Consider the following 27,215-nt stretch of genomic DNA (forward strand, 5'->3'; position numbering starts at 1 on the left):
CCTTATTGAGGTGCATAAAATCATGAGGGGCATAGATAGGGTGAATACATACAGACTTTTCTCATGGGGAATTGAAAACTAGAGAGCATAGGTTTAAGGTGAGAGGGGCAAGATTTAAGAAGGCAACTTCTACACACAGAGTGGTGCGTATATGGAATGGGCTGGCAGAGAAAGAGGCAGACACAACAGCAACATTTAAAGAGCTGCGTGGATGGAAAGGGTTTAGAGGGATATGGACTAAAGGCAGGCAATCGGAACTAGCTGAGTGGACAGCAGAGACCAATTTGGGCTGAAGGGCCTGTTTCCATGCTGTATTACTCTATGACTATCTGTCATGGCAGGATTCAAACTTGTGTTCCCAGCATAATACCAGGGTCTCTGGATTAATAGTCTAGCAACAATAGCATTAGGCCATCATCTCTGTTCTGTGTGTGGCCTGACATACTTTATTTTCTTGAGATGGGAAACACACAGCCAAGGCTTCCACTTTGCACCACATTCTTGCCAGAATTGATCTGGAATTCAACCGTGTGCTGTGTTTTCATGACTGATCACACAGCTGAATTGATGAAGCTCCCTTTTGATGGTGGCTCAGTAGTTAGCGATTCTAGCCTCAGGCGACTGTGCAAACCGCACACAGACATTCTCCCCGTGTCTGCGTGGGTATCCTCCCACAGTCCAAAGTTGTGCAGGTTAGGGTGGATTGACCATAGGGAAAATGCAGGGTTACAGGGATAGGGTGGGGCGGGGGAGTTGGGTCTGGGTTGGATGCTGTTCAGAGATACAGTGAGGACTTGATGGGCCGAATGGCCTGCTCCCACACCGGAGGGAATCTAAGTTCTCGAACAGGGAGCTGACTGCAATGAAGTTGCTTTCATTCATGTCAGACCGGATCAGAACTTCGTTGACTGAAGATCGTTGAATTTCAACAGAGTCTGAAGGGACATCTCCAGGAGCGAGGGGATGAGCCGTGGTGATTCATATAGTTTCCAAGGAAACTGGAATTTCATGAGCCAGTTGAAAAGCATCAGATGAAACAAGCCCGTGGCCCTGCCTTGGGATCGCACTCTTCCAGGTCAGTAGACACTTGAATCTCATTGAAAGTGCTGCCTGTTTATGTTTAAGTACATAGTGCACCTTCGGCAAATGCACTTGTAAGGTCTATAATTGTCTATCTTTATAAGATTAAAGTGATGTCTTCACAGCTGGTGCATGAAAAGGATGGGACATTTCTAGGCTATCTTATAAAAGATGCTACAAGGAATTAAGGAGCGATCTACAATCGTGTCTCCTGTCTTGGCACATTGAGGGCACACTGCAAAGTTGAAGGGCATCGCTGAAAGTCACGCATATCAATTTTTCAGGTCTCTCTTTAATTTGGGATGATGTTTGTCACAATTCCAGATCACTTTAGAATTACAGGCTCTAGGCTGCGGTGGTTAGAAGTGAAAACACAGCAGACCAATACAAGTCATACCATTAGTTCATAGAATCCTCACAGTGTGGAAACAGGCCCTTTGGCCCAACAAGTCCACACCGACTCTTGGAGCATCCCGCCCAGACCCATCCCACCTGATCTACACTTTCCTAAACACCATGGACAATTTAACACGGCCAATCCACCCGACCCTGCCCTGCACATCTTTGGACTGTGGGAGGAAACTGGAGCACCTGGAGGAAACCCACACAGACACGGGGAGAATGTGCAAACTCCGCACAGACAGTCACCCGAGGGTGGGATCGAACCCGGGACCCTGATGCTGTGAGGCTGCAGTGCTAATCACTGAGCCACCACACTGCCGCATTCATTTCTGTTTTTAAAATTATGTTCAGGTATTTACACCCACGTGGAGAGCTGAGATCCTCAACAACCTGTAAAGGTATGCCCCAAGGAGAGAAACATTCTCAGAGGAGACTGTATGTGTGTGTGTGTGTGTGTGTGAGAGAGAGAGAGAGAGAGACCTTCAGTCTTTTATTGTGATGGTTAAGCCCCAAGTGTTTAGATTTATTACTGTCACAAGTCCCTGGGTACAGTGAAAAGTTTTGTTTTGCTTGCAATACAGGCAGACCATGCCATACAAAGTGCTTTAGGCTAACAGAACGGAGCGAAGAATACAATGTTACGGCTGCAAAGAAATGGCACCAAAAGATGTGAAATTTGAGAGGTCCATTCAGAAGTCTAATAACAGAGGGGGAGAAGCTGTTTTTGAACCTGCAGTACATGTGTTTGAGCTTTCGCACCTTCTGCCTGACAGAAGAGATTATAACTGGGATAGGAGGGGTCTTTTGAGCTGCCTTCCTGAGGCATCGAGAAGTATAGATGAAGTCAATGGATGGAAGATTGACTTAAGTGGTGGACTGGGCTGTGCTCATATCTCTTTGTAGGACACCCAAAGGACTGTAAATCAAGAACAAAAGCGGTTCTGAGGAATGGTCACAGGACCCGAAATGTTTCTCTCACGTCTTCACCACAGATGCTCCCAGACCTGCTGTGCTTTTCCAGCAACTTCTGTTTTTGTCTCTGTAGGACACCATCGGATTAATAATGTTTGAGAGAAGGGGAGGGAAATCTCATGATAGGTGATACCAATCATGGGTTTCAAAAGCCTGTCCTTTGTAGGAACAAAGATAGTAGAGTAAGGAGTTCTGCTTTTGATTTTTTTTAGCTAGAGATGTAATCCAATGAGGTAATTAGCACCAAGCACTGAATTTACCCTCTAATTTGGGAATGTGGGGAAAGCAGGTTAAATGAGATGAGGTTGTGAAAACCTGAGGAGAAAGTAGCCATCAGCATATTTGAAAACTGCACATGTTATGTGATTCAACAGTGGGACATGCCCGCTCCCCAGCGTCTGGTCCCTACGGATGTTGGAGATGGCGATGGTTTGATGCCAATCGACAGGAAACTAGAGAAGAACATACTTTCTCCATGAGGCAGTGGATGAGGTCCTTAATGAGCACTTTGCATTGGGATTCACCAAGCCAAGGGACATGAGCTGGGGAGGGATAGGTCAGTATTCCCGATATTAAGAAGGAGGAGGATGGGTTAGGTGCCTTAAAAACATTAAGGTAGATAAATCCCCAGGGCCTGATGTGACCTCTCCCAGGATTCTGAGGGAGGAGGTTGCTGGGGTTTTGACAGAGATCTTTATATTCTCTTTAGCCACAGGGGAGGTCTCGGAGGACTGGAGCGTAGTCAATGTTGTTCCTTTGTTTAAGAAGGGAAACAAAGATAATGCAGGAAATTATAGTCTTGTGAGCCTTTACATTGCAGGTAGGTAAATTATTGGAGGAGGTTCTTACGGACAAAATTTACTCTCACTTGGAGAAGTATAGATTTATTAGGAATAGTCAGCATGGCTTTATGCAGAGTCCAACTTGTCTCTCAAATTTGACTGAGTTTTTTGAGAAAGTGACAGAAATGATTGAGAGTAGGCAGTGGACATTGTCTATCTGGACTTATAGTAAAGCATTTGACAATGCCCCTCATGGAAGGCTGAGCCAGAAGATTAAGTCCCGAGGGATCCACGGTGATCTAGTAGTGGGATACAAAATTGGCTTGGTCATAGCAGAGAGAGTAGCTGTGCAGCTCTAGCACCACTGGTGTTCCACAGGGATCAGTGCTGGGACTCTTGTTTGTAATATATACAAATGTTTTGGATGAAAATGTTGGTGGTCTTATTAAAAGTTTGCAGATGATATGAAAATTGGTGGATAGTGAGCAAGGTGTGAAAGGATACAGCAGGATGGAGATCAGCTGGGAAATTGGAAGAGAAATAGCGAATGGAGTTTATTCTGAACAAGTGCGAAGTGATGCATTTTGTGAGGTCAAATGCAAGAAGAAAGTGCACAGGAAATGGCCAGATCCTTAGGAGCATTGATATTCAGACGGACTTTGGTGTGTAAAATTCCGTAGCTCCCTGAAGGAGGCAAGTGGATAAGAGGTAGAGAAAGCGTACGGCATGCTTGTATTCACTAGTTGAGGTGTTGAATATAAAAGTTGGCAAGTCATGTTGCAGCTGTATAAAACTTTAGTCAGGACACACTTGGAGTATTCTGTGCCGTTCTGGTTGTCACACTATAGGAAGGATATGGAGGCTTTGGAGAGGGTGCCGAGGAGATTTACCAGGATGTTAGATAACAAGATGTAGAGCTGGATGAACACAGCAAGCCAAGCGGCATCTGAGGAGCAGGAAGGCTGATGTTTCGGGCCTAGACCCTTCCAGGATGTTGCCTGGATCGCAGTGTATTAGCTCTGGGGAGAGGATGAATAAACTTGGAGTGTTTTCGCTAAAGTGTCAGAGACCTGTTAAAAGTATATAAAGTTATAAGAGGCGTGGATAGTTAGAGTCTATTTCCCAGGGTGCAAAAATGTAAAATATGAGGAGGCATACTCTATACAGATACACAGAGCAACTCTGTCTGTAAATTCCACTCTACACCATCCTGACTTGGAAATATATTTTGTTCCTTCACTGTCACTGGGTCAATATCCTGGAATCTGATAGTACTGAGGATGTACCTACGCCACAAGGAAGCGGCTCATGCAGGCAGCTCACCACCAACTTTTCAAGGGCATTTTGCAACGAGCACTAAATGCTCTCCCAGCCAGTGATACCCCATCAATAAAATAGACAAAGGAAATCTGAGCAGGAACATGAGGAGAGGGGAGGAGACAGAACATGCTTCTGTCCACCACTCGTTCGCTTCCTCTTGACCCGAGCACTTCCACATTATTTTACAATCTCCCCAAAGGTTTGCAGATCCCAAGCAGTTCAGCAGCTCAGTGGTTAGCACTGATGCCTCACAGCACCAGAGACCTGGGTTCCATCCCACTCTTGGGTGACCTTCTGTGTAGAGTTTGTACTTTCTCCCCATGTCTGTGTGGGTTTCCTCCGGGTGCTCCGGTTTCCTCCCACAGTCCAAAGATGTGCAAGTTAGGGTGAATTGGCCGTGCTAAATTGTCCCATAGTGTGCAGTCATGTGTAGGCTAGGTGGATTAGCCACGGGAAGTGCAGGAATAGGGTGGGGTGCTGTTCAGATGGGCAGTGTGGGCTGAATGGCCTCCTTCTCTGTAGGGATTCTAAGCATTGTACTGACTGGCCCAGCTTTGTAACTTTATTCATTTACATCTCCATTGTCTTTTTTAGTTTACATTTGCCTATTAAATCTCCTCTCCCAGCCCACACTGCTGTCTGCACGTGGCTGCTCTGCTCTCTCTGCTCAGTATTGATCCAAAGATTCACGAGAGGGGTTGCAGGGATGAGAGACTTGATCATGGGGATAGATTGGAGAAAATGGGCCAGAGAAGGGTGTAGCAGAGAGGTTTGAAACCATGAACATAGATTGTGTAGGAGTGGGTACCAGGGATCCAGAAGCGCAGAACCCCAATTTTAGTTTAATGGAAAGAGAGGAAGGAATAAACTTTTTTTATCAGTGATAATGGGAAGTGCAGATGCTGGAGAATCCAAGATAATAAAGTGTGAAGCTGGACGAACACAGCTGGCCAAGCATCATCTCAGGAGCACAAAAGCTGACGTTAAGTGTCTAGGCCCGAAACGTCAGCTTTTGTGCTCCCGAAATGCGGCTTGGCCTGCTGTGTTCATCCAGCTTCAAACTTTTATGTAGGGAGGCATCAGGGAAACTACTGTATTACGCTGCGCAAGAGGGTAGCAAGTTCACCACTTTACAACAGAGAATTTGATTAGCATCCGAAATGAGAAATTGGCTGCAGGGTAAGAGCGAAGCACTGGGGCAGGGAATGGAATGGCCCTAACGCTCTACCTTATGTGCGCAATTGTTCTAAAGTGCTGAAATAACCAATGCCTCCTTTAAATCACAGGCTAGGCCTCTCTCAGCAATTATGGAGATTCCCAATTAACTGCAACACATCGGTGGCTGGATTGGTTAGCAATATTCCTTTAACAAAAAGATTGAGTAATTATACCATCAGAAGAGTTAGATGGAATTGAGTGGTGGCAGCGCGATGCTAAATTTACAACAGGAGGTGAAGTTCACAGTGTGGGGGTCTCCTGAGCTCCCATCAGATAGGGAGGGCAGCAGTCAGCTTAATACAGAGTGGATCAGGAACCTGAGCATTTCAGTGAAAGCTAAAGGGTTTAATCAGAGAGAGAGAGAGAGAGAGAGAGAGAGAGAGAGTGTGTGAGAGAGAAATGAGAGTGAGACAGAGAGAGTGAGATTGTGAGAGTGTGAGCGTGAGACAGAGGGTAAGTGAGAGAGTGAAAGAGAGTGTGCGAGTGAGAGTGTGTGTGAGAGAGAGAGAGTGTGAGAGAGAGGCAATGAGGGGTTTCCTTATGCCAGGGGCAGGAGTGACAAGGGAGGGACTCCACCTGGAGCAGAGGTGGCCGAGGGTTGAATTTCCAGAGGCGTCTGTGAAAATCAAGAAGCCAAATCATATTAAACTGATGAGGAAGAACAAATTGGTCAATGATTTTATCGATGGCTTGAAGAATAGGATTTTGAAAGAAAGATGGGAGCTCCCTATGAAATGGAGGCTGAAATTCTGTAATCATTTCAGAAGAGGGCTGAGCAGAGATGCGCAGCATATTTCTGTACGGGCTTCCTATGTCTATAATATTTTAAAACTTTGCCCTGTATCTTCACATTAATCAAGCCAATAAATGCTGCAAGTGCTAGAGATCTGCCACCTGGTGGCAAATGGAGAGCACTGTTGCAGCACAAGAAAAGGACAATCCAACTCTGTTCAAATTCCAGGACCCGCGCCCCCCCGCCGACCCCCAGACAAGGACCGAGTCCAGATCTTCCGGCCTATCATGCCAGCACTGGTGAGGTTAAAATTGTCTCAGAGATAGTAGGAACTGCAGATGCTGGAGAATCCGAGATAACAAGGTGTGGAGCTGGATGAACACAACAGGTCAAGCAGCATCAGAGGAGCAGGAAGGCTGATGTTTTGGGCCTAGACCCTTCATCAGAAATGGCTAACCTGAAGAAGTTACCCTCCTCCCTCCTCAATGGATAAACCTCAGGGGATCTCTCTCCCACTCCAACTCTCTTGTAATCTCTTCGGCCTTGAAACTGCTCGACCATGTCCTGAAGCAAACCAGATACCACAGCCACATCACCTTCCTCAGCACCTGCCTAGCTATCCCCTCCCTACCTCCCCACCTACACTAACCTCTACAGGGTCCATCCCCACCCCTTTGACCTGCCTCTCTCCTCTCCACCTATCTTCTCCTCTATCCATCTTGGATCCGCCTCCCCCTCTCTCCCTATTTATTTCAGAACCCTCTCCCCATTCCCCCATTTCTGAAGATCACTACGGACAGTGATTCTCGCTGGAGCTGCTGGTTTTCGCTAAAGGCTGAAATATCTGTCAACGTCACCCACCTAAGTTTATGTGGGACGTGATGCCTCGAGTTAGAGCTACTGGTTAGCACACAGAATGCACATCAGGGTCATAACCTTCTGGAATAAATAGGCAGGAACAGAGCAGCAAACGCTAACTGAATCCTAACTCCTCCGGAACAGACTGAGAGTTTTTCTTCTGTCATTCAGCATTATCACCACAACCGGGTCCTTTGACAAAAGGGAGATGGAGTTTCTACAAACTAGCGACTGTTTACAAAGACAGACTTCAGCAGGAACTCTACCACAACCTTCGAATAAAAGCAATGTCCCACAGAAGCTGGAAATCTGAAAAGATTGCTCAAGAAACTCAACAGGTCTGGCAGCGGCTGTGCAGAGAGAGAGAGAGAGAGAGAGAGAGTGTTAATGTTTCAAGCCCAAACTCTCTCTTGAGGTATTTCAGATCAGAACCATTAACTCCGTTGCTGAATCTGCTGAGGTTCTCCAGCATTTTGTGAACTTCTTCTTCCCTGGGGTTCCAGTGACACATGTGGTCTGGCATTACTGTTGATGCACTCTGATGTTAGCATAACATCTGTTAATCCCTTATGCCCCAATTTTGTCAAGCTCCCTGCTTATTTCGCGGGGCTCTTGCGGTTTGACACAAAGTCACCGAATTGTCTCTACCTCCATCGTCTCAATATCTTCGCCCAGAGGGTGGGGAGCCTGTGGTATTCTCTACCCCAGAAAGCAGCCAAGGACAAAATATTGAATGTTTTCGAGAAGGAGATAGATGTAGGCTAATAGGGTCAAAGGGTATGGGGGGAGAAAGCGGGAACTGGGGTCTGAGTTGAATGAACAGCCATGATCATATTGAATGGTGGAGGAGGTTCAAAGGGCCGAATGGCTTTAATTCTGCTCCTATTTTCTCTGTTGAGAAGAAATTATTTATCTTTAGAATTCTTTTTTTTTTACTGACTATGCTGCTAACTCGCAGTTAAGAGGGCCCAACAGTCTGAAGCCTGAGCTGTGATAGCCAGCAAATTCCTCTGATCCGGGTTATGTCCGAACTCACTTTGGAGCAAACCCTAACAGTTGCTGCTCCAGCCGTGTCACTCCCACACAGAGCGACAAATCCCTCAAGCTCAGAAGGGTCATTCGTTCTCTGGTGTTCAGATACACTGTTTAATGTTGGGTTGAAGTGACCATTAACACTTGCACTGAAGGGAACACATTGCCTGTGTGATGTGAGTGTATCTAATTCAGCTCCTATATCTCCAGGTCTTATAAACACCTCCATGGCTTGGTTTCTCAAACCCACACGGGAGCTTAGCACCGTGGCTGCAGCTACCCAGGCTTTGTGTGTTATTCTTGTAAATTATTTTGTGAGTAATCCTTTTTGTTTGGATTGACTGCCAGCAAATCCCACTGTTGGAACAGATTTACCATGCCTGTAACTCACTTACTGATTACCATGATATTGTGTTGTTGCAGTATGAGGCAGGCCATTCAGCCCATTGAGTCCACATCATCCCTCCAAACAGCATCCCACCCAGACCCTGTCCCTGCAATCCTGCATTTCCCACAGCTAATCCACCCTAACCTGCACATCTTTGGACTGTGGGAGGAAACCCACACAGATATGGGGAGAATGTGCAAACTCCACACAGACAGTTGCCTGAGGGTGGGATTGGACCTGGGTCCTTGGTGCTGTGAGGCAGCAGGGGTAAACACTGAGCCACCGTGCTTCCCTGACTCTATCTATCACTCACCCTTGGCCAATGCTAATCTGCTTTTGCACAGATTACAAAGCAGTTAGATTAGTACATATCAAGTAGCTGGATGGACCTTTCCATCACCCACCCCCTTGCTGCTGATTCTAGCTGGGTTCATGGTGTCAAAGGCACCAAGAAATCTGAAATTAGGACACTAATGATGACCATGAAGTGAGCATTGTCGATTTTCAGGAAAAACCCACCTTTGTTCACTGATTCCCTTTTTTTAGGGAAGGAAGTCTACCGGCCTTGCCTGGTCTCCTGATACACGTGACTCCAGGCCGACAGCAGCACAGGAATGGTACAGTGGCTCAGTGACTATCACTGCTGCCTTATAGCACCAGGGACCTCGGTTCAATCCCAGTCTTGGGGTAACTGTCTGTGTGGAGCTTGCATGTTCTCTGTGGGTTTCCTCCTGGTGCTCCAGTCTCTGCCCACAGTCCAAACACACGCAGGTTACAAGCTGTGGGAAATGCATGGTTACAAGGATAAGGTTGGGGAGGGGGGTCAGTATGGGTGGGGTGCTGTTCAGAGGGCCACTGTGGACTCGATGGGCTGAATGGCCTGCTTCAACACTGTAGGGAGTGTATGATTCTATAACTTAACTGCCCTCTTGGGCAATTAGGGAGGGGCAAAATGTGCTGACCTAGGCAGCAACACCTACATCTGTGAATGAAATTGAAAAGAAACACTTTTATCCTGAGTGAATATTTCATTTTGTGGTTGAGCTCTGTCCCTGTTGGACAGACCTGAACACCTCACTTCATGGAGATCATTTGGAGGAGTGTCAGGCCTGGCCAACCTTATGTCCTTCCACCCTTTCCCATTTTAAAGATCCCATGATATTATTGAAGGGTTTCCCTCACCTCCTAGATAGAGGCAAAGGGTAGCTATGGCTAGAAAATAAAACTAAATGAACTGTGCAGCACCACTAAAGCCAAAAAGGTTGTTTAGCTCAGTTGGTTGGTTTGCAATGCAGAGTGACGCTCATAGTATGGGTTCAATTCCTGCACAGGCTGAGGTTACAATGGAAGACTCTCCTTCTGAACCTCTCCCCTCCCCTGAAACATGGAGACCCTCAGGTTAAACCACCACCAGTTGCCTCCCTCTCTCATGAGAGGATAGCCCTATAGTTCTGCAGGACTATGGTAACTTTACCATAATTGTTCAACAATAGCTTACTTTTATATTGTACCTCCAATCTACATTTACATTCCAGGGTGCTTCACGGCAGCATTACGAGACAAAAATTGACACTGGGCACAAGAAGGAATGGTGGCCAGAAGGGAGCATGTTAAGGCGGAGAGGTTTGGAAATGGCCACTGGAAGTTGCGAGCTGGTTGGCTGAAGGTATGGCTGCCGAGGGGTGGGATGCCGAGAGGGGGGCCACGCGCAGGAGGGGAAGAGGTGGAGAGTTCCCAAAGGAGGCTGCAGGGATGGTGGGGGAGTCGATGGAATGATGACAAGGGAGCACCATGGGAGTAGACGGTATCCTAGCGGGCACGAGGAAATATCTGGCAGAATCCCTGCTGTGGATCCCTGACGGCTTCAGAGAACATTCAACGCTGTCGGTGAGTTTGGAACATGAGATAAACCATCGACCGTTGACTGTACCCTGCGGCTGGGGCAGTGTCTGCTGAGTAGGGCCAGGGCTGGAGCTGACGGCCACAAGGGGAGGGGAGTCACAAGGCTGTTGCTGGGGAAGATCCGTAAACACATGCAGGAGGAAGAAATGGAATGTGACAGGGTTCGGTAAAGAGGGCTAGTATGGGGCTCAAACACTTGTGAAGAGCTGTTGGGCTGAGTGGCCTGGCCCTTTGTTGCACTTTCTGCCTGTCAGAATGTGACCATCCTTTAATGATGAAAAACGCTATGACCTGCCAACTATCCTGATGGGAGCTCATTTACATCTTGGTGCCTGTGGGATTTGAACCTGATAATCCCTGCATCGGAAAGGGCCAGAACTAAAGTAAGTCACAATAAACACAGCCCATCTTTACAGCGTCAGTGTGAATATTCAAATCCATGGAGCTGTTGCTCAGAGTAGCACAAGAATGACAAAAGCAGCTGGACAAATCCAGCTCCTCTCCATTGAGCGAGAGAGGGAGAGAGAGGCTCAGGGAAGATGATGGATTCCGGGCTTCATTGACAAACCTCCCTCGCTTTTTTTTAAAAAAGTGAACATTGTTGAGGCTGCTTGAAGCAGAAAAGGTTTAGGGAGACTTTGTACTGATCCAAAACCGTGAAGGACTTTGGGAGATTTATTGATGTGAAACTGCATGGGATTTCCTGGAACTACATCCAACTGCACAGGACCTCCCCCCTGCACAGCTCTGTCCTTCCCAAAGACACCACTCAAAGGCAGGCTGCTAGGTACAGGGCCTCAGTTTTACTGTTGGCTGGGGAGACAGTGGGTGGCTCTCCAGCCTGTGGTTCCCAACTGGGTAACTAATGCTCAAATGAAGGCCTCATCCTGTCGTTAACTGGCTACAGCAAGCAGCATGACCAGGGCCTGCAGCCAGTGTGTTAGTTGGTGTGTTTAGCCCTGCGGCCTGCTGATCCCTCAGGGGATAGAGGGGCAGTTGGATGTAGGGTTTGCTGCCTCCTCTCCCAGGACTTCTGTGTCAATAGGAGACCTCCCCCTTGCACAGCTCTGTCCTTCCCAAAGACACCCACCCAATGTCTCCCACTACCCTATACAATGTGGCGCTCAGCTCCCACAACAATCCTTCCAATTCCTCCCCCCCAATTCCTCCCCCCCAATTCCTCCCCCCCCCAATTCCACCCCCAATTCCGCCCCCAACAATCCCCAACAATCCCTCCAATTCCACACCCAACCACGCTCCCAATTCCGCCCCCCCCCAACAATCCTCCCCCTTCTGCCCCCAACAATCCCCCCCATTCCACCCTCCCAACCATCCCCTCATTCTATCACTAACTTAACCAGTTGTATGTTTGCTGCCATCATTGTGTTCCAGAAGCAATAAAAGTGAGCTTACTCTTAAGTCAAGCCTAATGTCTTACTGGAGACCATCGTGTATCCCAGATGTAATGGAATTAACTATTTAGAACAAAGTACAAAGCAAATTACAGCACAGGAACAGGCCCTTCGGCCCTCCAAGCCTGCGCCGATCCAGATCCTCTATCTAAACCTATCGCTTATTTTCCAAGGATCTGTATCCCTCTGCTCCCTGCCCATTCATGTATCTGTCTAGATACATTTTAAATGATGCTATCGTTCCCGCCTCTACCACCTCCACTTGCAACATGTCCCAGGCACCCACCACCCTCTGCATAAAGAACTTTTCACGCATATCTCCCTTAAACATTTCCCCTCTCACCTTGAACTCATGACCTCGAGTAATTGAGTCCCCCACTCTGGGAAAAAGCTTCTTGATATCCACCCTGTCTATAACTCTGATTTTGTAGACCTCAATCAGGTCCCCATCAATCTCCGTCTTTCTAATGAAAATAATCCTAATCTAATCAATCTCTCTTCATAGCTAGTGTCCTGCATAAACATCTGGGTGAACCTCCTCTGCACCCTCCCCAAAGCATCCACATCCTTTTGGTAATGTGGCGACCAGAACTGTACACAGTACTCCAAATGTGGTCAAACCAAAGTCCTATACAACTGTAACATGACCTGCCAACTCTTGACTCAATACCCCATCCAATGAATAAAAGCATGCCATATGCCTTCTTGACCACCCTATTGACCTGTGTTGCCACCTTCAGGGTACAATGAACCTGAACACCCTGATCTCTCTGTACATCAATTTCCTCACGTCTTCTCCATTTACCATATAGTTCGCTCTTGAATTGGATTTTCCAAAATGCATCACCTCGTATTTGCCTGGATTGAACTCCATCTGCCATTTTTCAGCGCAACTCTACAGTCTATCTATATTCTTCTGTAACTTCTGACAGTCCCCTTCACTATCTGCTACTCCACCAATCTTAGTGTCATCTGCAAACTTGCTGATCAGACCATCTATACCTTCCTCCAGATCATTTGTGTGTATCAGAAACACCAGTGGTCCCAACATGGATCCCTGTGGAGAACCACTGATCACAGTCCTCCATTTTGAGAAACTCCCTTCCACTACAACTCTGTCTCCTGTTGCCTAGCCAGTTCTCTATCCATCTAGCTAATATACCCTGGGCCCCATGCAACTTCACTTTCTCCATCAGCCTACCATGGGGAACCTTATCAAACGCCTTACTGAAGTCCATGTATATGAAATTCACAGTCCTTCCCTCATCTATCAACTTTGTCACTTTAGTTTGAAATATCACATTTAGTAATGTCTCAGTAGCTCAGATTAGTACCAGAAAGAAAGATTGGTAGCAATGGAAAATACCCAGAATTTCTCAGCCCCAACATTGTAATACCTCATACCAGTTAAAAGGTCATTAAGTAAAAGGAAACGTTCAAGTTAGGTGGGGGGAATAGTCTATATGGTAAGAGACTAACTCCTCTCAGTTACATCAGGGGAAGGGCAGAGAAAGCAAGTCCCTCTTCATATAAAATCCAGCTCTTTTCTTCTGCTGGCAGCATGCTCAGAGACAAGAGAACATAGGATTGGGATAAAGAGCCAGGGGATGGGGTGAAAAATGTATTTTTGGGTTACGATCTGAATGTCGGGTGATGGAAGCAGATTTAATCATAATTTTCAAAAGGGAATTGGGTAAATTCTTGAAAGAAACATTTTGCAGACGTGTGGGAGTAAACTTGCAGCAGAAGTGGGGCTACGTTAGATAGTTGTTTCCAAGAGCCATCACACATGCACATAGAATGGGGCTGAATGGTCTCCTCTGCATGAATCTACGATTGATTGATGTAATAGTTTAGTGAAAACGACAGCAAAATGGTTTTGTTGCATTGCAGGCTGACTGGATACCTGAAGGTCAAAGCTAAGACTGCCCACCCCTGCTCAGAAGAGTAGCCTTCATTCACCCTGGCCAAGGGATTTCCATGTTGTGAGCAGGAGCTGAGGTGACAGAACTGCCTTAAGGTGTAAGGGCCCTCCATCAGGGGGAACACTGCGAGTTTGATGTGGCAGGAAGAAATAGCCACCAAAGCAGGTAGGAGGGTAATCGGGAAACAGCAGTGGAGAGTTCATACGAATTAAAATGGGTCAGTAAACATTCAAGGAGAGAGCAACAATTTTTCCAGCTTGATTGTAGTCTTCGTGGGCATGGCTGGTATGTAGGATCCGGCCAGGTTTCTCACCAGCAAAGTGAATTTTCAGGGAGAAGTCGAGTCAAACGTTGGATGGCACCTCATTGACTTTAAACTTGGTTGCCCCTCAGCGATAATATGCCGGGACTGGCCTTAATCAGTTCGAGGGAGCCCGAGGAATGGACCTCCTCCCCTTTGGAGAAAGGGAGTGCTGCCCATTGGCCAATTGCTGGTGGCTCTGTCATCTCAGCAGTGCCACCATGTTGCAGGGGCCACCGGTGGTACTGCAAGAAGTGCCAAGAATTGCGGATATCAGACTTGAGGTCAGCAATGTTTTATGACCCCACCACGAGGGGTAGGGAGGTGGGGGGAATACGTTAGATTTTAGAGGCCCAGGGAGAAGCACTAAAAAGGGACATATAATATTTGGGGAAAAGTTGCCCCCAGTGGAGCCATTCCATCCCTGCCCCTAAAGGTGGTACCTACTCCTGCTTCCCCCCCACCCCCACTGCCCCAATCCCTAACCCCACTCTTTGAGCCCTGAGCTGCAGAATAGCTACCTTTGTTCTGCGGTCCCTAATGACGTGTAAGGGAGGTGGAATGAGGTCCTTAAGCGACAGCTATTCGATTGGTCAGGGTTTCTTTGCAGTCCGACAATGGGCTGCCCCCTGTCATGGAGGGAATTGGGAGTGCAGGTTGAGGGTCGATGGCACACTGGCTGCTTGTTTTATTTAATGTGGTCCCCTGCTCTCAAACAGTGATGTGTGGGGAGGGGGTGTTGGGTGATAAATAACACCCCCTCCCCTCCCAATACCTTGGGGCTCTAATGTGCAACAGCACTGAACCCATTGTCATCTCACCATCATTGGCAAGAACTAACTTCTGGAATTCCCTCCCTCAATTTCTCCCCCACATTTAGGATGCTGCTTACAGCCTACCACTTTGATCATATTCCTCAGGAGATTACCATCACGTGAAGACTCCTGGGACATTTCACCCCCTTAAAAGGCGCCACACAACAGAGGGAATAGTTGTCGTCTGGTACAGGTGGCCATCTTGCCTCGGTAAAGGCCACAATCAACATTCATTGCTGTCGGTGGGTTGTGAATCATGGGAAACTCACTGACCAATGAGTGGAACTGTGGTCGCATTGAACGTCACTCACTGGAGAGGATGCAGCCCACTTCCACAGATGTGACCCATCAAGTGTCACCAGCTTCCGAGAACCAGAGTTAATCTACAGGACGGGAAGTGGACAATCCTGTTCATTAACTCCTGCTGCCCCTTTTCCAGGGCAGCCCAGAACTAACTTTGATGTTCTCCCAATGTCTTACTGTTTCAAATATTTACCCCTATTAAAGATATCAAGGCGTATGGGGGTAGTGTGGGAAGATGGCATTGAGGCTGAAAATCAGTCACGGTCTGCTTGAATGACAGAGGTGGTATAATGCGCCTAATGACTCTTCTTTTGTTTCCAATGCTTTATTTCAAAAGTGCAGAGATCTCCACCCCAGCCACTTCTTGTGGTAACATGTCATCATTGGCGCGAGTGCCATACAGCACAGAAACAGACCCACCTGCCTGTACTAGGCACATATCCCTCCAAACACTCCCTATTCATGTACTCAGCCAAATGCATTTTAAATGTTGTCCATATCCTCCACTTCCCTTGGAGGTTCATTCCTCACTCGCTGTGTAAAATAAATTGCCCGGACATCTTTTTCTAAATCTTCCTCCTCTCATCTTAAAGGTATGCTCCCAGTTTTGCAATCCCCCACCCTAGGGAAAAGACACCAGCCATTCATCTTATCTGTGCCCCTCATGAAGCTACAAACCTCTATAAGGTCACACCTCAACCTCCTACGCTCCACTAAAAAAAGTCCCTTCTCCTTATAACACAAACACACCATTCACATCCCGGTAAAACTCTTCTGAACCCTCTCCAGCTTAATAACATCCTTCCTATAACAGGGAGACCAGAACTGGTCAGTTAGAAGGTTCAAACTTTATTTTCTGAGAAATGGTCACTGGACCCAAAACGTTAACTCTGATTTCTCTTCACAAATGCTGCCAGACCTGCTGAACTTTTCTCGCTGTTTATGTTTTTGTTTCAAACTTTATTAAGATATTTATTACTTACTCTGCACCCATGCTTCAGTGCACTGAAGAGTGAATTCACCACTGTAGAAGATGGATATAGTACTCTAACTGTAGAAGTAGAGAACTCTTTCAAAATATATATTATTTCAGTGAATCTACTGAACAGGCCCTGAAGAAAAGTACCTGAAGAATCCAAAACCAGTCAGATTTATTTCAGAAATGTTAGCTTACAATACAAATTAGGGTAAGTGATGTACCAAGTAACATCACTGGACTAATAACCCAGTAACCCAAGCCCATTAATACACAGGGGAACAAAAGCAGAAACTGCTGGAGAAACTCAGCAGGTCTGGCAGTATCTTTGGAGAGAGAGAAATGCAGTTAACATTTCTGATCCAATGGCCCATCTTCAGAAGGGAGTTTCTTCAACAATTCGGGTTCTTCAGGGGAGGCAGTGGTCTAGTAGTATTGTTGCTGGACTGTGAATCCAGAGACGCAGGTTTGAATCTCACCCCAGCAGATGTCGGAATTTGAATTCAATAAAAATCTGGTATTTAAGAATCTGATGATGACTCATCAATTGACTTTTAGGGGAAAACCCATGTGGTTTTTCCTTCAGGGAAGGAAATCCGCCATTCTCATCTGGCCTGGCCTACATTTTACTCCAGTCCCACAGCAAAGTGGTTGATTTTGGGCAATTAGGGATTGGCATTAAATGCTGGCCTGGTCAGTGATGCCCTCATCCCATGAATGAGCAAATAAAGAAAAGAGATAATGAGAACTGCAGATGCTGGAGAATCCAAGATAACAAAGTGTGGAGCTGAATGAACACAGCAGGCCAAGCAGCATCTTAGGAGCATAAAAGCTGACATTCGGGCCTAGACCCTTCATCCTTTTCTGATGAAGAAAAGTCAGTTTTTATTCATTAACAGGATGAGGTCATTGCTGGCCAGGCAGCATTTATTGCCCATCTCTAAATGCCCAGGGGCAGTTAAGAATCAACCACATTGCTTTGGGCCTGGAGTCACATGTAGGCCAGACTGGGTAAGGATGGCAGTTTCCTTCCCTAAAGGACATTAGTGAACCAGAGGGGTCTTTCCCCAACAATCAGTTCATGGTCATCATTACATTCTTACTTCCAGATATTTTATTGAATTCAAATTCAACCATTTGCCATTGGTGGGATTTTAACCTAGGTCCCTGGAACATGATCTGGGTCTCTAGGTTCAACAGTCCAGTCATAATACCACTAAGCCATCGCCACACCGAGCCTGGTTTGGATCTTCAGCATCCTCAGTTCTTTGTTTTGTGTTAATTTTCTGGGGTCATGAGTTGAAATCTCACAACAGAAGTTGGTGGAGTCTAAATTCAATGAATGAAGTCTCCAACTGAAATGAAATTGAGAGAAATCAGGGAAACCCTATCTGGTGCTCTAATGCTTTGCTGTCCTTGCCAGGTCAGACAAACATGTGACTCACAGCAATGGGGATGACTCTTACCTACCCTCTGAAATGGCCCAGCAAGCCTTGCGATTGAAGGTGAATAGGGATGGACGACAAAAAGAATGAAATAAGAGTAGAAGAGCTGTTGTGGCACAGTGGTTCAAGCCCCACTTGCTTGAGATATGTGTCATAACATTTCTGAACAGGTTGATTAGAAAATGTCTGAAAGGGGTGCAGAAGATCAGTGAGTGTAGATGCACAAATTGTAGAAGGTGTCAGGACAGGTTGCAGAAGTGGTTAAAAGAGAACACGGGATCCCCAGGTTGATAAACAGAGGGGCAGAGCACAAAAGCGACAGACTTATGGTAACACAGTGCAGAGCTGGAGGAATACAGCAGACCAGGCAGCATCAGGGGAGCAGGAAAGCTGATGTTTCAGGAGAGTTATGGTAGATGTTAATGAAAGTCAGATTTACAGGACATCACGATAGGATTGATGTTTGATGCTGGTTTGTGGACGAGGGGCTTCAGTTACATGAAAAAATGTGAAGAAAAGGCTACATTGTTCACCTTGATGGAGAGGAGGTTTGTAAAACTAGAGACGGAATGAAAATAAACATTGACCAAAAATCACAAATCTCAGAATCACCTTTGCAACAGCAGGTGCTGACAAGATCAAAGCTGTTATTGTGTTTATTTTTTCATTAAGAATGGGGCCTACGGTCTCCGAGAATCACTGTCAGCTACACGTCAAATTCCATTCACACCCATGATTACAGCTGATTAGTTTTAGTCACTACAGCTGACTGACTACCCACAACATTGGACACGCTGCTTTGATGTTTATCTGCTGCACCAGTTAAAAATAAAGGTTTCTCTTAACATTACAGTGAGAGGCTGTCTTGTGGTGCAGGGGTACATTCCCTACTGCTAGACTGTGAGGCTGTTCAAATCCCATCTGTTCCAGAGATGAGCCTGAACAGGTTGATTTGAGAAGTAGGTTAAGCTTTAAAAAATTAATAAATTGTTCATTTCTCTTGTTTTTTTTAAAGTTTGTCTTGACATCACGGGGGCGGCACGGTGGCTCAGTGGTTAGCACTGCAGCCTCACAGCGCCAGGGACCCGGGTTCGATCCCAGCCTCGGGCGACTGTCTGTGTGGAGTTTGCACATTCTCCCCGTGTCTGCGTGGGTTTCCTCCGGGTGCTCCGGTTTTCCCCCACAGTCCAAAGATGTGCAGGCTAGGTGGATCGGCCATGCTAAGTTGCCCGTAGTGTTCAGGGGTGTGTGGGTTTTAGAGGGATGGGTCTGGCTGGGATGCTTCAAGGGGCGGTGTGGACTTGTTGGGCCAAAGGGCCTGTTTCCACACTGTAGGCAATCTAACCTAATCTAATCACTGTGACAGGCTATCGTGTGGTGCAGTCGTAGACTCCCTAAACCCTGGGCCTGCAGGCCTGGATTCAAGTCTCACCTACTCCAAAGGTGTGGACCAGCATCTCTGAACAGGTTGATTAGGAGAAATGGGTTAAATAAATTTTTAATATTGGGATTAAATTGTGCTGAGCTAAGAGATTCTCCAGCCAGTAATACAAACCCTAAAAGCTAAATGGAGCACCATCACTTTGGGAGGACCTGATGAATGTCAGAGTTAATCTTTCTCCCCCCCAAAACAGCATAGATGGTTAAAATTACCGCCTTGCTTTCTGAAATTATTCTCACTTTAAGACTGTTGCCAAGACATCCAGTGGAGGATTCAGAAGAAACCTCTTTAGTCAGAGAGAGGTGGATGGGGAATTCACTCCCGCAGCAGATGTTGAAGTAAATAAGTATTGATGCTTCTCAGGGAAAACTAGGTGGGGGGGGGGGAAATGGGGTGCTTTTGTCGTACTAAGGCAGGGTCCCCACCTCTTGGGTCCCCTGCTCCAGAGGTTTGTAATAACACATCTGGACGGATTTTTCGTTATTCATTCATGAGGTGAGGGCATCACTGACTAAGCCATTATTTATTGCCAGTTAAGAGTCAACCACATTGGCTGAGAGTCTGGAGTCACATGTAGACCAGACCAGGGAAGAATGGCAGTTTCCTTCCCTGCAGGACCATTAATGAACGAGGTTGGTTTTTCTGACATTTGACAATGGATTCATGGTCATCGTTAGACCCTTAATTCGGATTCTTTTTTATTGAACTCAAAGTTCACCATCTGCCTTGGAGAGATTCCAACCCAGGCTGATTGAAAGCATCTGTGGGAGAGAAGGTTAATGGGTGAGCTGCTTGAAGTCTTCAAGATATTGACAGGGTAGACAGAGATAAACTATTTCCACGAGATGGGGACTCTACAACTAGGGGGCAGGTCATTCAGGAGAGAAGTTGGGAAGCACGTCTGTACACAAGAATGGTGGTAGGTGTTTGAAACTCTCTTCCACAAATGGCAGAGGATTCTGGATCAGTTGCGGCTTTCAAATCTGCGTTAGATGATTTTTTGTTAAGCAAAGGTCTTAAGGATTATGGGCTAAAGGTAGGTATATGGAATTAGACTGCAGATCAGCGATGATCTCATTGAATGATGCAATAGACCGAAGGGCCTATTCATGTTCCTATGCCCCAGTGAAACATAAACACCAGCTTGTAATCATTGGAATGAATGGCCCACTTCTGCATCCTGTTCTCTTTAGAATCCTATGCAAGCACCACAGTAATTTTTATCTAGTGTGAAACTTCATGAGGCGTCAGTGAGAATACTTATTCATTCATTGGTGGTCCCTTGTAGACAAGGATGGCTCTGTTCCATTCTCAGGGTGAGTCCATAGGTGGCTGTATAGACAGATGGGGATATCACAGGCTCTGCTACACTTGGGGCAGAAGGTGGTTATGGGAAGGGGTGGGGAGGGTGTCTGTGTGGCAGTCCCTTTTGCTGTTTAAAGGAAAATACCCAAATGAATATTACAGGATGGTGGGGGGCAGCGAAGAGTGTGTTACCTGAGATGGCGTATAAAGAAAGGGGGAAGAGGCAAGGTTTTCAGATTACTCCAGCCTCGTTTGATTTTTCTATAAACATTGCTGAATGTCACAAGATTCAGATTACTACTCCCACCCAAACCTATTTACTCCACCAGACTCCAACACAGCATATCCACTGCTGGGACTACTGTGTCCAGTTACCACTCACTAGTGTCCGAAATCCAAAGCATTTATTTTAGTGTTCCCACTGCTTTCCCTCAACAGTAATGGCCCAGAGTTTGTAATTCAATTCCTGGAGACACCTAGGTATTTAAAATCACACAGCAAAGGACACCATTCAGCCAGTCATAGAGTTGTACAGCATGGAAAGAGACCCTTCGGTCCAACTCATCAGTGCCAACCATCCATCCCAATCTGACCTATTCCCATTTGCCAGCATTTGGCCCATATCTGTCTAAACACCTCCTCCTCTATATATACAGATGTTGTATTCATGTATTCATTTTCCCCGGCCTATGGTGGTTTCAACAGGCCCTGGTCCTCGGCAGTTTCAATATTCCCCTGCTCTGGGGGTTTTGACAGCCCACAGCCCTTGACATTATTGTCAGGCCCCTAGTTTCGAGAGGTCCCAGGCCCTTGGCAGTTGAACAAGCCACAATCTTCAGCAGTGACCAGTTAATGAAACCAAGAGGCTGTGGAGTGAAGAAAAAATGATATTTGTCTTCACTTTGTCACTATATATTTTATATACAGATATATATACATCATTTATGTAATTAAATGATGCAATTTATGTGGCGAGATATGCATTTTACTGTTTTTTACAAATACAAGTGATAATAAACTTCTAATATATGGCTATCCAGATGTCCTTTAAATGTTGTAATTGTACCAGCCTCCACCACTTCCTCTGGTAGCTCATTCCATACACGCACCAGAGAAAACTACCCTTTAGGTCCCTTTCAAATCATTCCCCTCTCACCTTAAACCTATGCCCTCTAGTTTTGGACTCCCCCATCCCAGACCAGACCTTAGCTATTCAGCCTACCCATGCCCCTCATGATTTTATAAACTTCTATAAGGTCACCCCTCAGTTTCTGATGCTCTAGGGAAAATAGTCCCAGTCTATTCAGCCTCTCCCTGTAGCTCAAACCCTCTAGCCCTGGCAACATTCTTGTAAATCTTTTTTGCATTCTGTCAAATTTAGCAATCTTTCCTACAGAAGGGTGACAAGAATCATACACGGTATCCCATAAGTGGCCTCACCATGTCATGTATAGCTGTAAATTGACAGCCCAACTCCTACACTCAGTGTTCTGAACAATGAAAGCAAGCCTTAACTACCCTGTCTACCTATGATCCCACTTTCAAGGGGCTACCTACTTGCATCTCTAGGTCTCTTTGTTTTGAAGCACCCCCGAGGGCCCTACCATCTACTGTGTAAGTTCTACTCTGGTTTGCATCACTAAAATGCAACACCTCACATTTATCTAAATTAAACTCCATCTGCCACTCCTCGGCCCATTGGCCCTTCTGATCAAGGTCCCATGTAGTCTTGAGATGGTGTTCTTCACTGTCCATTAGGCAACCAATTTTGGTGTCATCTGCAAACTTACTAACCATACCTCCTATATTCACATACAAATCATTTACATAAATGACGAAAAGCAGTTGGCCCAGCACTGATCCTTGTGGCACTCCACTGGTCACAGGCCTCCAGTCTGAAAATCAACTTTCCACCACCACCCTCTGTCTTAAAGCCAATTTTGTATCCAATTGTCTAGCTGCCCTGAATCCCATGTAATCTAACCTTACTAACCAGTTTACCATGTGGAACCTTGTTGAACTCTTTACTGAAGTCCACACAGACAACCACCTGCCTTTATCAATCTTCTTTGTCACCTCTTCATGCCCACCTTGGTGGGAGAGCTGCCAATTTGTCCCCCCACCAACCTGTATTTTGAACAGTACTAATGCACTTGCTTCCATGACCCTCTCAGGCAGTTTGAGAAACAGATTGTTCGATGAAATATTCTTAACATCTTCCTTTACTTTTGCTGATTCCCTTAAATCTGTGCCCAGTGGCTATCAACACCCCTGATAATGGAAACACTTTCTCCCTGCCTACTCTATGAGTGTCCTTCATCATTTTGAACGCCTTTACTAAATCTCCCCTTAACATTCTCCGCTCTGAGGAGAACAATTCCAGATTTTCCACATAGTTGGTGAATGTAAAAGCTGAAATGAAAAGGTTGGCATGAGGCAGAGTGATCTTGAAGGGTTACTACTATTCCTAATTCTGATACTCTTAAGTGCCTATATTAAAGATATCAAACAGAGAATGAAGACGTAAGTGTGTTATCACAGATCACACAGAAAGGTAATCATGCATGTGCTAACTCTATCCCTCCCTAATTGCAGACGCTGGGTGACACGGTGGCTCAGTGTTTACCCCTGCTGCCTCACAGCACCAGAGATCCCGGTTTCGATTCCACCCTCAGGTAACTGTCTGTGTGGAGTTTGCACATTCTCCCTGTGTCTGCGTGGGTTTCCTCCGGGTGCTCCAGTTTCCTCCCACAGTCCAAAGATGGGCAGGTTAGGGTGAATTGGCCGTGCTAAATTGCCCATAGTGTTTGGGGATGTGTAGATGAGGTGGGGTATAGGGGAAATGGGTCTGGGTGGGATGGTCTGAGGGCCAGTATGGACTTGTTGGGCTGAAGGCCTGTTTCCACACTGTAGGGATTCTATGAACCCTGCCTGCACATATCCAATTCTGTTGTGAAAGCTGATATTGAGTCAAAAGGTGGGTGCTGTACTGGAACAGAATCGAAGTGGCCTACTCCTGTTCCAAATTTGTATGTATACATCTCTTTAAATGGCAACTGAAGCTTTCAGTTACAATGACCAACCTGCCTCAGTGGCTCCAACGGCACCTCATGGCCTAAGATTAAAGGAGTCTAAAACTTGATTCTTTTGCAGTGTTTCACTTAATAATAAATCTCATTGGTGCTGCATCAAAATCCTTGAATCGCCAAATTTCACAATAATAATTCCATCACCAGACGGCTGTCAGTGCACGAACTAGCATGGTCAGAGAATGAGGGCATCAAGGGATGGGGTATAACTAATGACACTTCCTGCTACCTCAGAAAGGCAGCCAACATCGTCAAAGACCCCTCCCACCCCGGTTACAATCTATTCCAACCTCTTCCGTCAGGCAGAAGATACAAAAGTCTAAATACACAGACCAACAGATTCAAGAACAGTTTCTTCCCTGCTGTTATTTCACTTCTGAACGGACCACTCAAATTTCACATCTAATGTTGATCTCACTCATTGTGCATCTTCTCTGCAACTGTAATGTTGTATCCCTCATCCTGTTCAATCATCCTAATGCCCTTTGTATGGTATGATCTGCTTGTATTGCAGGCAAAGCAAAACTTTTCACTGTCCCTAAGTACATGTGACAATATTAAATCAAATCAAATTCAATCATCACTTACTTCTTACTTAATGCATCATATGAAACATTAGCAGGCAGTCTATCATGGAGTGTAAACAAAACAATCCCCCTCGCTTTGTAAGAAAAACCTGTGTCCCCCTCCGAGTGCAGACTGAATAGGGCACAAGCTGTTGGATGGATACCAGTATCTGTTAAATAAAAGATCAGGTGGGGATATGGCTGTATCTGGGCGAAGGTAGAGTGGGCTAGCTTGCTGGTGATTGAGACTGGAGAGATCCATGGGCTTTCCAGAATTCACAAGCAGGTTTGGATTCGAATAGTTTATATTTTCCGTGACATGCCTGCCCAAACCTGGCCAGACCACTCAAAATGTGTTCACTTCTAACATTCTCCGTTGACACCCCCCGGGAACTGGTATCAATCTTTAACCAATCCTAAAATCATGTCGTTCAATTGGTAAGTATGCAAATTACCTACCTCCCCGACCTCTTAAGGAGGCCAATAGTTTCACACACTTGTTAAAAACCAAGACAGCACTTCAAAGAGAAGTTGAATTCAATTGCACAATTCTCCCTGCAACATGTTAGGAATAAAGGGCAGGTGTCGTTTTGTTTCGGAAAGCAAATACTAGCAAAAAAAGGAATCAGAATTTGGAGAGATGGCAGATAGAGCATTTGACATTTGGAGTGACTATCTAGGATTGAGTAAGGTTATAGACAGCTTCGTACAATCGGGACGCAGGCAAGCCCACTGGAGAGTGGAGCCGGAGGATGGACGGTTGGGACCCGGGGAGACGGTAGGACGTGATCTGAAGGCCGGGATGCCTCAGTTACAACACAAGCCAGCGGCTCTGAGGAGTCATCACATGGATCTCGGGGCTGGGCTTTTCTTGACAATAAACGTCAAAGATGTTGAAAACAGGCGCTGCATTAGAGGTGAAGCAAGCAGACAGCTTGGTCCTTCTGCCCGGTCTCGGCACCCAGCTGCTTTCACCCCTGGCGACAGGAGTATAGCAAGACAGCCCTGTCCTGGGAGCCCGGGGCAGACAGACTCGCTGAAGGGGCTGGCTCAGTCAATTCTAGTCAACCCTAGAGGGGGCCTGGCTGAGTTTGCAACATCCCCACCTGGCCAGGGAGAAACAAGGAGAACTGGAGTGGCTGGCGCACGAACCGGCTGCAGGATCGACCAGCGTTCATTCATCTGCACCTTCTGCAAGCAAAACGGGGAGTCCCGGAACATCTACGCCTCGCACGTTCTCAGAGACGAGGACGGCAGGACGGTGTGCCCGATCCTCCGCAGGTACACCTGCCCGGTGTGTAAGGCAACTGGAGACAGCGCGCACACCAAACGCTTCTGCCAGTCGCTCCGAGGAAATTACAGGTCAACTTACAAGAAAACACCGAGGGGACACTGTCTGTACCAGCGAGGTGGAGAAACTATTTAAGAACTAGTCTGATTTTCTCGCATTCAGTGAGGTGACATTCTGGGTGTGTAAGTAAATAATTGCTGAAGGTGGAAAAGGGGAAGTTAGCATTTGTTGCAGGTTTTTCACTGTTTTGAATAAACGACTTTATGGAGCAAATGAGGCATGTCGTGTTTGAAATACAGACATCACTTAAGCAGACCATCCGGGGTGGGAAGGGGTGTCCTCACCAATTGGTTCACCCCACAAAGTGAAAAGTTCCCAGAGGAAGGACTTCTCCCTGGTTCACCCTTCCCCACAAGATAAGGCATGTCGGTGCCGGCCACTCTCCCACCAAGTCGCTCGGTCAAGATCCGACCAATTTGCCAAGTCATTAACGAATGTAATAGAATTCCCGGCCGAAGAAAACTGAGCAGCGCAGGGTGTCACACTCTAGGGTGAAATTAACTAAAGGCCAGACCACTCCTGGATTAATAACTTCATCAAATAAGAAGGGTTTTGCTGTGTAAATGAGGGTTTGAAGTACAAACGAGAGGGCAAAAGGGTCATGACTTCAGTCGTTTTGTCAATTACATCCAACAGCGATAGAGCATAGAGAAAGGGCCAATAGAGTTTGCGCTGTGCTATACCACTCCATGACGCTGTGGTCTAAAACGACCACTTCACTACTGTAAACCTGTCTTCCAGCACTTGGCCCATAGCATTGAGTGATCTCGTGCACATCTAAATATTTGTTGAATGTTATGAGGGTTTCTGCCTCTCCTATCGTCACAGGCAGTGAGTTCCCGAATCCCACCATCCCTCTGGGTGAAAAAAAACTGTTTCTTCACATTCCCTCTAAACTGCCTGACCCTTATCTTAAATCTCTGCCTCCTGCTCACTGATCCATCCCTTAAAGGGGAAAATTTTCTTCCAGCCTATTCTATGGCCTTTGTAATATTAAATATCACAATCATGTGCCCTCTCAATTTCCTCTGCTGTGAGCAAATTAATTCTAGTCTGTCCAATCTCTTTTCATAACTAGAACACTCCAGTCCAGGTCTTGGTAAATCTCCTTGGTAAGTCGTGGAAGCGGAGTCATTAGTGACATTTAAGTGACTGCTGGACATGCACATGTGCAGCAATGAATTGAGGGGAATGTAGGTTACGTTATTTTATTTTTGAATTAGGATTGTTCCACGGCACGACATGGTGGGCCGAAGGGCCTGTACTGTGCTGTACTTTTCTATGTTCTATGTTCCTCTGCACCGTCTCCAGTGCTATCACATCTCTCCTATAATGTGGATTCCATAACTGCACACAATACTGCTTTGGCCTAATCAACACATTGTGCAGTTCCAGCAATAACCCCATTGCTCTTAAAATGCAAGGGACTGGTGCGCCTGCTCATCAAGGTCCCTCTGAAACTCCGCGTCCTAATTCATCATGTATTCACGATCCTGCCCCTTCTTGCACTGGTAATTTTCTCAAGCTTAGCAAATTTCTGAATCTGGTTCTCCAAGCTAAAAGTACCTCAAATCTCAAAAACCAGTGAAGTCCCTCAGG

The 27,215-nt window shown here is 46.2% G+C and overlaps 1 protein-coding gene and 1 long non-coding RNA gene across 3 annotated transcripts in view; both read left to right on the forward strand.

The window, feature by feature from the left end:
• The window catches only part of LOC132206326 (uncharacterized), a 132,708-nt gene that overhangs the window by 65,183 nt on the left and 40,310 nt on the right, over positions 1-27,215 (forward strand). Inside the window, exons 2-3 of one of the 2 annotated variants that reach the window (XR_009442977.1) lie at positions 933-1,075; positions 23,206-23,353. This is a non-coding gene — a long non-coding RNA (uncharacterized LOC132206326). Of the gene's footprint in view, positions 1-932; positions 1,076-23,205; positions 23,354-27,215 lie in introns of those variants that run through there. The other variant, XR_009442976.1, reaches the window with a different exon arrangement.
• LOC125447401 (nanos homolog 1-like) lies at positions 24,906-25,764 on the forward strand. The gene has a single exon (XM_048521724.1). The coding sequence runs from the start codon at positions 24,906-24,908 to the stop codon at positions 25,689-25,691; it is 786 nt and encodes a 261-aa protein (XP_048377681.1). The 3' UTR covers positions 25,692-25,764.

The sequence above is a fragment of the Stegostoma tigrinum genome, chromosome 35 (genome assembly GCF_030684315.1).
Source record: "Stegostoma tigrinum isolate sSteTig4 chromosome 35, sSteTig4.hap1, whole genome shotgun sequence".
NCBI classification, from domain to species: Eukaryota; Metazoa; Chordata; class Chondrichthyes; order Orectolobiformes; family Stegostomatidae; genus Stegostoma; species Stegostoma tigrinum.